Source organism: Scatophagus argus, chromosome 4, assembly GCF_020382885.2.
Source record: "Scatophagus argus isolate fScaArg1 chromosome 4, fScaArg1.pri, whole genome shotgun sequence".
Classification (NCBI taxonomy): domain Eukaryota; kingdom Metazoa; phylum Chordata; class Actinopteri; family Scatophagidae; genus Scatophagus; species Scatophagus argus.
Window position 1 is genome coordinate 4,914,779 of NC_058496.1, and position 12,424 is coordinate 4,927,202.

The window sequence follows — 12,424 nt, forward strand, 5'->3', positions numbered from 1 at the left end:
TATTCGAAATCATTTGAACTATTGGACGGCCGTGGCTTAAAAGAGGCTGAAAGATAAGGACTGCTGCTACCTGACCAGAGGTTTGAAAGAGGTTTGGTGGGTGAAGTGCTGCTGTCTGGTCTGAGCCAGCGTGCAAGCCTGTGCTGACAGATATCAGTCTTTCTTTGCCTGCTCCATCCCCCAGCACCTGATGAAACTGCCACACTGGCACTCCCACTGGAGGAACATCTGGAAGACACATGGTACCCTTGGGCATCAATCACCAACATTAAAAACAGTCATCAGTGCCGTTTCCTCATGATTGTGAAAATGTATCAAGCAACAGGGCTTAATTGTCAGGACTTGTCATTGCAGAAAAATAGAAGTTCATGTGGGTTCAACGTTTTTCCCTTCATGTCTGCGGCTGCCACCAATCTTTTCCCTTTCCCATCTGTTTCATGAACGTGGTTTAAATCCATGTGTCCCAAAAATGCAGCTCCTCTGGCTTTCTAGATGAGATTCTGGTAGCCCAAAGAAATTAAACTGAATCAGAATAACAAAAACAAAGTACGAAAACATGCAAACACAAGTTTCAATCTATCTTTCCAGTAGATGGCAGCTCCAGTTGGGTTAAAATTCTGCTACAGCAGCAGCTGTCAAATGAGAATTATGATTTTGGAGCAGCCTACCAAGATTTGGAATGAATAAGCACCACAAGATAAGGGGATGGGAATCCAATATAACTGAAAAAATAATGCTTCTATATTATGCCTCACAAAGGATATTTACTAGCTTATCCAGGCATCTGCAGGGTAGAAAGCAGGGAAGTGACCTGACAATACCTTGCACTCACACTCATACCTGTGGGAAATGAGAGATACGTAGAGATCATACCTGCCCCCCGTTGCTCGATATTGAATAAAACCCAACACAACATGGCACATAGTTTTCACCATCTATCATATTCACATAACTTGTGTCAGCACAAATTCCAATAAACATCCTTTATGTAAAAAAACAGCACTCCCATATTAGTCTGTCTCTCCCATAAGCATGGAGTTGCGCAACATTCACGATGCATGCAGGTTCTACGGCGGTGCAGCGACTGACGTGACTCAGACTGCCTTGAGGCGATTCAGTGACGAAAGTCACGTATGTATCATTTGATGAGATATCATTTAGCCCTTGTTCTCACTGAGATACGTTCTGCATGCCAGTAAAGTGGAAGATTTTCACAATAGGGATGTTTTTAATCTGATTCAGCAACTTTTACAGGTAACAATGACATACTTCAAAAATATGCAAAACCTGTTCAGGTTTGCAGCAAGTACGCTGTATTGACAAAAGTGTTGGGACAAACCTCTTTACTATGCAATTCAGGTGTGGCATGGGGCCGTTTTCAGAGGTTAGGCTCGGTCCCTTACTTCCAGCGAAGAAAAATTTTAATGCTTCAGCATACCAAGACATTATGGACAATGCTATGCTTCCAACTTTGTGGCCAACAGTTTGTTGAAGGCCCTTTTCTATTCCAGCATGACTGTGCCCCAGTGCACAAAGCAAAGCTCCATAAAGACATGGTTAGATGAGTTTGGTGTGGAAGAACTTGACTGGCCCACACAGAGTCCTGACCTCAACCCCATCCAACGCCTTTGGGATGAACTGGAACTGAGATTGTGAGCCAGACCTTATGGTCCAACATCAGTGTGTGACCTCACAAATGCTCTGCTGCATGAATGGACACAAATTTCCACAGAAACACTCCAAAATCTTATGGAAAGCCTTCTCAGAAGAGTGGAAGCTGTTATGGCTGCAAAGCTGTCTGTGTATTTAAAATGGAATGTCATGTGTCCCTGTTGGTTTAACGGTCATGTATCCCAATACTTTTATTCATGTAGTGTAATCTATACAGACGAGTACAAAATCTTTTTGTAGTTTCAACTCGAGGTGATCCTAGTTGATAATGTACCCTGCTGTCACAACAACACGGGCATATAGCCCAAACAGAACAAAAGAAGTCCAAACAGAATAAAGAAATGGTACACTGATGTCCTCTGATAGAGGCATGGCTGTGGGCTTTTAAAACTGAAAATGTTCTCACACCTCTATTGAAACCAGACAAAGCAGGTATAATATGTGGTGATGAAGTTTCAGACGGAGGACAAAAGAACAGGTCAGGGAACGTGAGGTGAGGGACAGAAAGGGAAAAGAGAGAGATGTGTGTGAACAGGTGGGAATGAACCAGTAAGGACTGCAAACAGGTGTACATTACAGTTACGTGTATGTGTCTTTCATGAGGAGCAAAATGTCTTCACAAGGATATGGAGCATCTGAACTGGACGGGGGGGTGTTTAACATATGGTTGTTAGGTTTATGTATACAGGGTGTTGCAGTACAGATGCTTCTCCTTTTTATCTGAGGTATGTTGTTCCATATGCGATTCATTTGCACAACGTAAGAAAATGTGCGGACTGCAATATCATAAAAAAGGAGAAAGAATTCAGAAATGGAAAATGGCCTCTGCTGATGTTAAGGAACCAATTTTCTAACAGGTAAACAACACGCATTTGGTTTAAGGTTACGGTCAGGTCAGGCAACACTGAAAGCCACACTGTAAATCTGTGAGCGCAGCTCTAAATTGAATATAGTCAAGATCAAAAAGATAAAATACAGATGTTATCGCACATTACAAAGTTCTCTAAACTTGGTTCTGAGGGGGAAAGGAGGCGTTTTTGAGAATCGCTTCACTGCTTTTGTGTTCCAGTAGCTCATTCCCAAATCACACAAGTAAGGACCAAGAATAAGGCTGACATATTTCTAAATTCAAACTTGTAGATACAAATCTGAACAAAAGCGATAAGTGGATTATATTCAGATAAGCTGTAGTTATGAGTGTGTTGAAGAGGCTAAAGGGTCAGGTTCCAGATATGTAGTAAATGAGGTCAGTGGAGGGGGCTCACAGGTACAGCAGAGTGAAGCGTGTACACATGTTTATGTGTGTGAGAGAAAGTCAGGGAGAGAGGACCAGTGAGGACAGGAACGACGAGTGTGAATCACACTGTGACGAGCAGGGAGGCGTGGTGCAGAGGGTGGGTCAGAGCTCAGGCTTGGCACCAGCCCAGTACAAGCCCATCTTGACTCTATAAGAGGAGCCCGGTCCTCCCAGCTACACAAGCATTCAGGAGACCCTATCAACCCACTGCGCCTGTCTTCTCACAGTCTCAGCAGCCTCCAGAAAGAAATCATGGGCAGACAGAAGGTGTATTTGGAAAAAATGTCTCGGTTCTTCCAGATCCGTAACCTCCTGCTTCGACAGGCCCTGGCTGAATGTCTCGGCACCCTCATCCTTGTGGTAAGTGTTTGTGTGTAAGTGTGTGTATGCATGGAACTTTCATTGCATTATCATACAGAAATAGAAGTTTAAAACCAAAAAAAAAAGAAAAAAAAACCTGCCAAACTTTAAATGAAAAATCCTTGAAATGTACTGTATTTTGATTACAGTTGAACTCTGCCCCTCTTGGAGTGTTTTCCTTTCTCTAAGTACCCTCACTATGCAATTGTCGTATTTTGCTTTTGATGTTGCAACATGATCAATTAATCTCTAATTGTGTTCATATCATTTTTGTATTGCTATGTTTGAGTGATGAACGATTGCAACAGAAACTGCACGTAATTTATAAGCAGTACACTGACTTCAAAGAGAGCAAAATGACACTCTTTGTATTAGACAGCGAGTACTCAAGTGTGTACATGTAAGGTCACTCACACTGGCAAACTGAGTACAGAGCAAACAGGTAAGTAACAGCCTGCGTATGCACTGTGGACAGGAGTGTATTTACAATTACCCAATAACATTTTGCTTTGAGCTGGGATCCAGGATCCTGGAGCCATAAACCTTTTGACATCCTTTAATCACTTAACAATAGGTCAGGTGTGTGTGTGTGTGTGTGTGCAAGAGAGAAAGAGAGAGAGCGAGAGTGAGTGAGTGAGTGAGAGAGAGAGAGAGAGACAGAGAGAGAGACGGCGGGAACAAGAACATGTTGATGTCAATGCTGAATAGTAACTCAGTATCACAGGAATTAAACCACATAATGCACTTTCAAACATCTTAAGTTAGCCACCTTTATGACAGGTTGATAGAAACATAGAAAAGAAATCTGACTGCATAGCATGAAGAGAGACTTCTTGTTAATCCCTCAGTGGGTAACAAATCTGGTTGTTAAGATACAGAAGCTTTACATTTTATTCTGATATATTATTCGACTTCAGCAGAATGTCGAGAGATGTTTCAGCTTGTGGAGCTCTTTGGCGCCAGTAGTTTTTTTTTTATTGAATTTCCCTCAGGATCAGTAAAGTATCTATCTATCTATTTCACATGTGCCTTGACGACTGATGGGGTGGACAGGTGTGGTGCATTCACACAATAGGTGACACATGTCCATGGCAGCACTGGGAGGGTTAGTGGCACAACAATAATTAGCGCGTTGCAGACATAGCTGACAATTTTACTTCCTTATTAAAGATTACAGAGGTCTGCTACTGTTTTTGTTTGCTGTATTTTGTTTCTATAAGCGGGTCGATACACATTCCCTACTGGTGACAAATTCAACAAAGCAAACTGCTTTACTACTGTGGCCTGACTTGGAGAGACTGGTAATGTGTAAGAGGGTGTGTGTGGGCATGTACACCTCTTTGTATCTATTGATTTTGACGTTTGATGTGATTAGCTCCTGGCAACTCACTAGGCTCAACAGGATCTTGGTGAATTCAGTTCATGCTGTAGACATCTACAGAAAGGGATGTACTTGAAGAGCACCTATGGACAGATATTGTCATCGGTCATCCCACCGTAACTGTTTTGTTAACCCTTCATTGCACTTTCAAAATGTGACCTGGAGATTAGCCGTGGGGGGTGCTGTGTGTGTGTGTGTGTGTGTGTGTGTGTCTTCATCCTAAGTTGAAAAGACCACAGAAGTAGTACTTTAAAGACTGGTTCCAGGCCAGCGGATTATTCGCTTCCAATTCCTAAACAATTGCCAAATGTGCATTACAGTAGGCAGACTGCTGTGTGTATGTGTGTGTGTGAGAGAGAGAGTGTGTGTTTTATACTTTTTTTTATATGAGCCTCCCGACTGTGTTAAAAGCTGCATGGATGCATGACCAGCTGAATCAGCCAACATTCAGTTGGCTGAGGAAGTGGTGGAGCATGGTTAACTAACTACAACATTATGACAGCAACATAACAAGGTGCTGCTGTTCTTCAACAACAGAGCACACACACACACACACACACACACAGTCACTGGTGAATATGAGCACTGCATAGTCAGGAATAACACAGAATTCAGTGTGGGATTTAAATGAAACCTTTCTGGTGGAATGTGATCTAAGTAAAGAATTTGGCACTTGCAAGTTTAATGGCCCATCATTTGTAACCTGATACCTCTGACATTAAGGAAAAACACTGTGAAGTGAAAAGTCTTGGGTTTTTGAATGTTTTATCATCACATCACATGAGACCATTATAGCAAGGAAGGCAGAAAAAACAACAATGCCCAATTCTGTCCTGGCACTGATATATGTAGTATTTTTCCAGTAAAAGCTCAGTGGTAGAAAAGAGTTTAGACTGCCCAGTGATGATGAATTATGTCTTTGTATCCCAGTGTGGCTCCCTCAAGCTGACCTCAACATCTGAGTCCTGTGGTCTGACTGAAAAGCATCCTCATCAGGAGGCTGAAAGAGCAGTGGCCTAAGCATGGACCACACTTATTTCTGTTTTCCCAACAGATACAAAAAGGACACGGGGATGTGCAAACACATAATCACACAGTATGCAGAAGTAGCAGTTACAGCACCTGCTTGGCAGGATTGCTGTTACATCTAAAGGCAACAAAAATCTTCTTTTGACAGGATCAGTTATGTTTCAAAGTGGAAACGGTCTTATTTATTAACAGCTGGGGGCAGCAGGTACCACCCTGCTCCAGTCAAGGTCACCACAGTGACCTTTGTGTACGTATGGTATACTGTACTCCTGTGTGCCATCAGGAGCACAATAGAGCTCATTTAATTCTGAGAAGAGCTCATTTAATGGGTCTTTTGTTTTTCTGGTTTCACTGATAATGATCACATTGCCTCATTCCACCCTTTGGCTTGACCTGGATAGGCTGACAAAGCTCTAAATGTACAGCATTCATGTTTTTTTATGCAACAGGGGGATATTGAATATGGTTGCTGTGTGGGACACAAAACTTTTTACTGGAATATTGTAAAGCCCTGATGTGCTGAGTGCAATCTCAGGACCTCTTCAGGTGAAAAATATGCATTTTTAGTCTTTTCTTAAAACACATGGAGCAAGCAACTTCAACAGTACACATTGCTGTTATGTCACTGGGATCCAGTATTAACTTGTTTAGTTACTCTGTCTCCAGATGTTTGGCTGTGGTGCTGTGGCACAGCTGGTGCTGAGCGGTGGCTCCCATGGCATGTTTCTGACTGTCAACTTTGCCTTTGGCTTCGCTGCCACATTGGGTATCCTGGTGTGTGGCCAGGTATCAGGTAAACAAAGTCTTTTGTTGAAAACTACATTGACCAGTTAGATTTCTTGTTTGGATTTATTAAAGTTTCCAAGGCAAATTCCTGTCTGAATCTGCATTTAGAGCTTTTTGTAATTAGGTAATGTTGTTTGATATGTGCTGATATAGTGTCTCTATCTGCAGGTGGCCATCTGAACCCTGCAGTGACCTTTGCCTTGTGCCTGCTTGGAAGAGAACGCTGGAGAAAGTTCCCCATGTATTTCCTCTTTCAGACAATTGGTGCTTTTTTTGGTGCTGCTTTCATTTTCGGCATGTACTATGGTAAGAAATGCAAAGTGAAATTGTAGAAATGATGTTGTTACAAGCATTAGGTTTCATCTCAAGTTGAACTGCTTCATTTACATAACCAATCCGAATAAAAAATCTTCTATGCTATTTTTGTCTTTAGATGCCCTGTGGGACCATCCTGGATGTTTCAATGTGACTGGGCCTGACGCCACAGCTGGCATCTTTGCTACCTATCCTGGAAAACATCTCACCATTGTCAATGGCTTCTTTGATCAGGCATGTGGAAGCAGATACCATACACAAAATTTTAATTTTACAAATATGGTGCTACAGCTCAGACATCCAACAATTTCCTCTTATGTGTACCTCTCTCCAACACAGATAATTGGCACTGCAGCGCTCATAGTGTGTATTCTGGCTATTGTGGATCCATACAACAACCCCATCCCCCAAGGGCTGGAGGCCTTCACTGTGGGATTTGTGGTTCTGGTCATCGGATTGTCTATGGGCTTTAACTCTGGCTATGCCGTCAACCCTGCCAGAGACCTTGGTCCACGTCTTTTCACTGCTTTGGCTGGGTGGGGCAGTGAAGTTTTCACGTAAGTGCAAAGATTTTAAGCATTTTCCTCATTATTTGACTGAGTGAACTTTCTTGAAAGCAAAATGAAAACAAATTCTGTAATAATAAACCTCTTTCTTGTCACTCCTGCAGGGCTAGAGATGGATGGTTCCTGGTGCCCATTTTTGCCCCATTCCTGGGCGCCATCATTGGTGTGATGATCTACCAAGTGATGGTTGGCTTCCACGTGGAGGGAGAAGCACGTGACCAGAAGGCCAGAGAGGAGGAGAATGTCCGTCTCACCAATGTCACCGCCAACGACAATCCCAAAGAAGCTACCAAAGACATGCACTAAGTGTGTTATGAGACTTTCAGCTACACGCTTTCACAATCTGTAAATACTAAGACACACACAAGCATTTTTTTCCAGCCACGACTGGTTTTCCATTTTGACAGCTGTTGGGGTTTCTCTGATGAAAGCTGTGTTTCTGAAAACGGGCCCCTCTCTGGCCTCTCTTTCAATATTATGTCTTTGTATTATACTGTAGAGGAACAGTTGTATATAAATGTAGAGGGGAGAAACACAAGGAAAGAAACACAGAATTACATTAATTCTTTTAACAAACATGATGAACATCATAGTGTCTATTACTCTCCAGTTTGAACAGTATTGTATACTTCATACCAATATAGTTTTATATACAGTTTTACAGTGGCTATGTTAGACAGGTGTACATATTTCCTAAGGCATTTCTTTTAACTTTGTCAGTCCATATAGCTGTTTTACTGTTAATATTTAAATTCAGGGAAACTGTCAGGAAATTGGGAAAGTAAAATTTCAAACTACAGCCTAAAAGTTGAAACTAAAAGCCCAAATATAAAGGGAATGTCTGTTTGAGGAGAATCAACTCTGTTTTTCAAAGCTGACAGACGGCAGTGAAGCTTCATCCTTCCCACAACATTCTTCACTTTTGCCACTGCTAGTGCAAAGCAGCTATATTAAAGCCTTTGTCTTTTTATGCACACTCTATTTGCCCTGTTAAAGTCCCAACCAGCAAATCTTAAGCAACCTGACAATTATTGTGATATTTCACTAGCAAACTTGGTCATTTATCTTTTGTATGAACTAATTTTTTTATGAGAGGCTGCTTGAGCCTTCAAGGTGCCTCCCTGAAAATATCAGATATGTGTTAACAAATGGCAATTGTCCACTTGTATGTACAGCACCATGTTAACCTATAAAACTGCCTTGACTGCCTTGTTGTGTTGCATTTTGCCTGTTGATGTGTTTGTATGTATGTTGAGGGGAAATGCTTTTGTACTGATATACAATAAAGTTCTGTTTTTTTATCATAACATGAGTGTGGATCATATTACTCTCCTGTTCCTGTTCATTCTTGTTTGTCACAAATGCTTCTCATCTGAGGTGAATGTAATCAGATCACACCAGAGCACAATGGAACCGGATATTTTAGTTACACCTCTCTGTAAACAAGTGTTCAGAACAGTTTGCGGTGTGTGTGGTGGGACAATATCGTGTCAGATGAGGTAGGGCTAGCAAGGTGTGTGCTAATTTTCTTCAGAGTGAAGCAATCATTTTGATTACAATTAGTCTTCAAATTCATTTCTTTTTTTAAGAGAAAAATGGATCAAAACACTAAAAATCAAAAATACTAAAGCATCTGTTGTGTGGTTTTGTTCAAGTCAAAAATGTACCAGCAGTGTCCAAACAGGAAACAAGTGATCTCTTCATTCACTCAGCTCGTGCTCTTTAATAATGTTTTTAAGTTCTCAAATGGAAACCTGCTCCATCATTATGCAGTGCACAGCAGTATTTTACAGTGCTATTTCAAGCTAGATTTTATTTTCAAGCATACCTCGGTATCCACAGACCAGAACTGGGCCACTGTCCTTCAGTGCATCAATCAAATCAGGCCTGGTCCTCCATGCCAGGAGTTCCTTTCAGTGGGAACTGCAGCCTATTGCCATTTGAAACACAACATGGAGGCATGGAAATGTACTTGATCTTTATCCAGATTAATACACCCACTCAGTCTTTGATTTTTGGACAGAGAATATCATGAGTAACACACAAAGAGAAAATCTCGGGCAGAGTTTGTATTCTGGGAGGCCAATATGAATCAGCAGTTTGGAACAATTATTTCCAACAGGTCTTAGCAGGTCACCTTGCATGTGTGGCTGAGATTACAGACTGTAGTCCATGCAAAACGTTCACACAACATTGTTGTCAAAACAGACAAGTTTATACAACCTTTAAAAACAATTCTTGACCAAGGGAAAACAGCAATAATAATATGAAAAAAGGTCCACACACTGTGGCTACTGGCACGTGGAAGCACCAATGAATTCCACTTCATTCACAGTTGCTCTAAACTCAAAGCAACTGTTAGCTGGAGAGTCTGATATTTTTCCTTTAGAAGTTAGTTTGGACCAAAAACTGAGCTTGAAGAAAGTAAATATTGGGACTTAAATTTGCCAGGTGGCCAAAACGTGACTCCAAATGGCTGCCAGTGATGTTGTTGTTCTGCTGTTTGCTGAAACATTTGTAAAAATCAACTTCTAAAGGTGATATTATGTTGTGTTTATAGTTTGTTTCTTTTGCCCCCAAGTGGATAAAAAAATTATAACTTTATTACAGGTTTTCGGTTCACTTAATAATTTCACAAATTAATTGAAGTCCAGCTTAAGTCATATTTAGAAAATCTTGTAGTCAAAATGTCAACGTGTTTCTAAATATTCTTAATAATTTTGTTTTAATAAAAGAAAAACAAGGGTACAGAGAAATATCTGAAATGCTTCCTTTCACCTCAGCTGGCTGGAGGGGCATGGCGTCCCTGTCTGTGTTTGATTGACAGCAGGCTGCCAGAGTGCCAGCTGAGAAGAGGACAGGCAGTGTGTTGGTAACAGTAAGAACGAGGATCACTACGGCATCTAAGCAGGCCAAAGTAACATTTGATTGCCCCTGGAAGCTTGTCAGCAGTAAAATAAGGTATACACAATCTGCAGTCAACGGACTAAGACATGCAAAACCGCCAGTACGATCCTTTAGACAGTTGACCCACGCAGCACTCACATACCTTATGGCAGAGGACATGTGTTTTCTATCTTAAGCAGTCTTGTAAGAGTATGCTGCCCAAGGCTCTGATGGAATTCCAGAGTTTGATCAGGTTTAATGTATTTTGCCCTTTACATTCTGGGAACATTTCTTGGAAATTTGTAGGATTCACTTTGATTCAAATGTAGCACCCAGTCTTTAAACAAATCACATTAATCAAATCTTATTTAACAGCATAAAAGGGAATTGATCATTGGCATGTGGGAATTTTGCTTATTTCTGCTACATTTAGGTGGAGAAGTGTCTGAAAATATCATATCCAATGACGCCAAAAAAATTGCCAAACAAAAGCCAACCAGTTGTAACTGGCCACAGAAAAACACAAAAGACTGCATGTTTCAACAGATCCTTAGCTTTACGGGAAAAACAAAGAAATGAAAGTTTACATTAATCACAGAGGGAACACACATAAGCTTCTGACATTACATCTTGAAGCAGAAACATAGGCCTACCTATATCCTGCAAAAAGCTCGGGGTGGAAAAAAAAAAGACCCCTTCTGGCCAAACAGAATGCTTTCATGCTAAAACTGTATTATACCCTCAATATAGCGTCTCACATGCCAAGTATATTTCTTTTCATTGGGTCTGGGAGTGAGTATACCTGTAAAATCTCCATTATATCCCCTAAGCTGGGTTGTTCATGCCAGTCTCATCAAAGCATTTGCACCTGGCTGGATGTCAGTATTGTATAACGCACTTTCACAGGAAAAAACAAGCCAGTGGATATTCGGGAAACACCAGCTTTCTTCACCTTTATGTCAGAAAGAAAGAAAGATTTTGTAGAAGAGGTGTGTTGCCCTGCTAAGTTCAAACAACTTTCACCCTATATTTTACAGCGCAATAAAATGTATCTCACACAGTTGTATGGAGCGTCTGGTTCAGACACAGACACCAATGGTCTGTTTTGTTATTCACAGTATAAAACACCTGAGGCGAGAGTTAGTACCATGTGCAGGCCATGTGTGACAACAGCAGTATTTGCTGTGAAGATACAGTGAATCCAAACAAGCGAAAGCTACATCAATAAGTTCAGTGCGCCATATTTGACAGACTTGACGATTCCTGTTCTCTTTGTAATAATTCTTGGAAAATTCCACAGCGCAGCACTAACAGACCAACTTACATGGACCAGCTTTGTCTTAGTAGAAGATGGCAAGCAAGCCTGTAAAATGTAGCTGCAGAATTGGGTGTCTCGAAATGTTGAATTCATTGCAAAGTTCCAAAAAGAGCTTTTTTAAAGCTATGTCCCATCCTCAGCATGGAGAAGAAGTGCAGCAACCAACATCTACTGTGCTAAGTGTGTGTAAGACTCTCTAGGCAATTAAGTGTTCCTGATAACAGCCCGTTCAATATATCAAGTGAAAACACGTATCTGCCAGAAATCTGAGGAGATCAGAATCTGTCTTGCACCAATCTATGATTGTGATGAAGGCAGGTCTAACAAAAACAACAAACACATGCTCACAAGATGTTAGCATGTTTCTTCCTGGAGTTTGGAACTAAATTGAAGAGTGGCCATTGTGCATGGCTGAGAAGGAAATGGAGGATGTTCATAAATCTGGGGTCCTTAGAACACATCTGTTTACTGTTGTCTTTCCCCTTTCATCCAGGTCTCATGCTAAAATGACAAAATACTTATCTGAAAGGCCCCGTGAGGGTCAAGGCAGTCTCAAGAATTCTGCCTCATCTGGTAATATAACTGTGGAGCTTGGGGATGAGCAGGATGCAACTGTGGTTTCTTGTACAGCATTCAGACTCTCTGAGAAATTACTGTTTTCCCATACTGGCGAATGTGGTCTTTTCTCAGGTCCCACAACAAAACAGGAGAGCAGAGATATTTTAGGAGGACAAGGAGAAAGCAGCTTATCCACAGCAAACATGTGCTTCCTCTTTTCCTCTCATCGTAAGGTTTCAAAATGATTGGCAAGACCT

At 41.2% G+C, this 12,424-nt stretch overlaps 1 protein-coding gene across 1 annotated transcript; it reads left to right on the plus strand.

Moving 5' to 3' along the window:
- The first annotated feature begins 3,128 nt into the window (after nucleotides 1–3,128).
- Nucleotides 3,129–8,712, plus strand: LOC124058122 (aquaporin-3-like). Its single transcript, XM_046387031.1, has 6 exons — nucleotides 3,129–3,328; nucleotides 6,405–6,531; nucleotides 6,693–6,830; nucleotides 6,958–7,073; nucleotides 7,179–7,396; nucleotides 7,510–8,712. Exons 1-6 carry the CDS (start codon nucleotides 3,221–3,223, stop codon nucleotides 7,709–7,711), a joined length of 909 nt encoding a protein of 302 aa, XP_046242987.1. The 5' UTR covers nucleotides 3,129–3,220; the 3' UTR covers nucleotides 7,712–8,712.
- The last annotated feature ends 3,712 nt before the right edge of the window (nucleotides 8,713–12,424 follow it).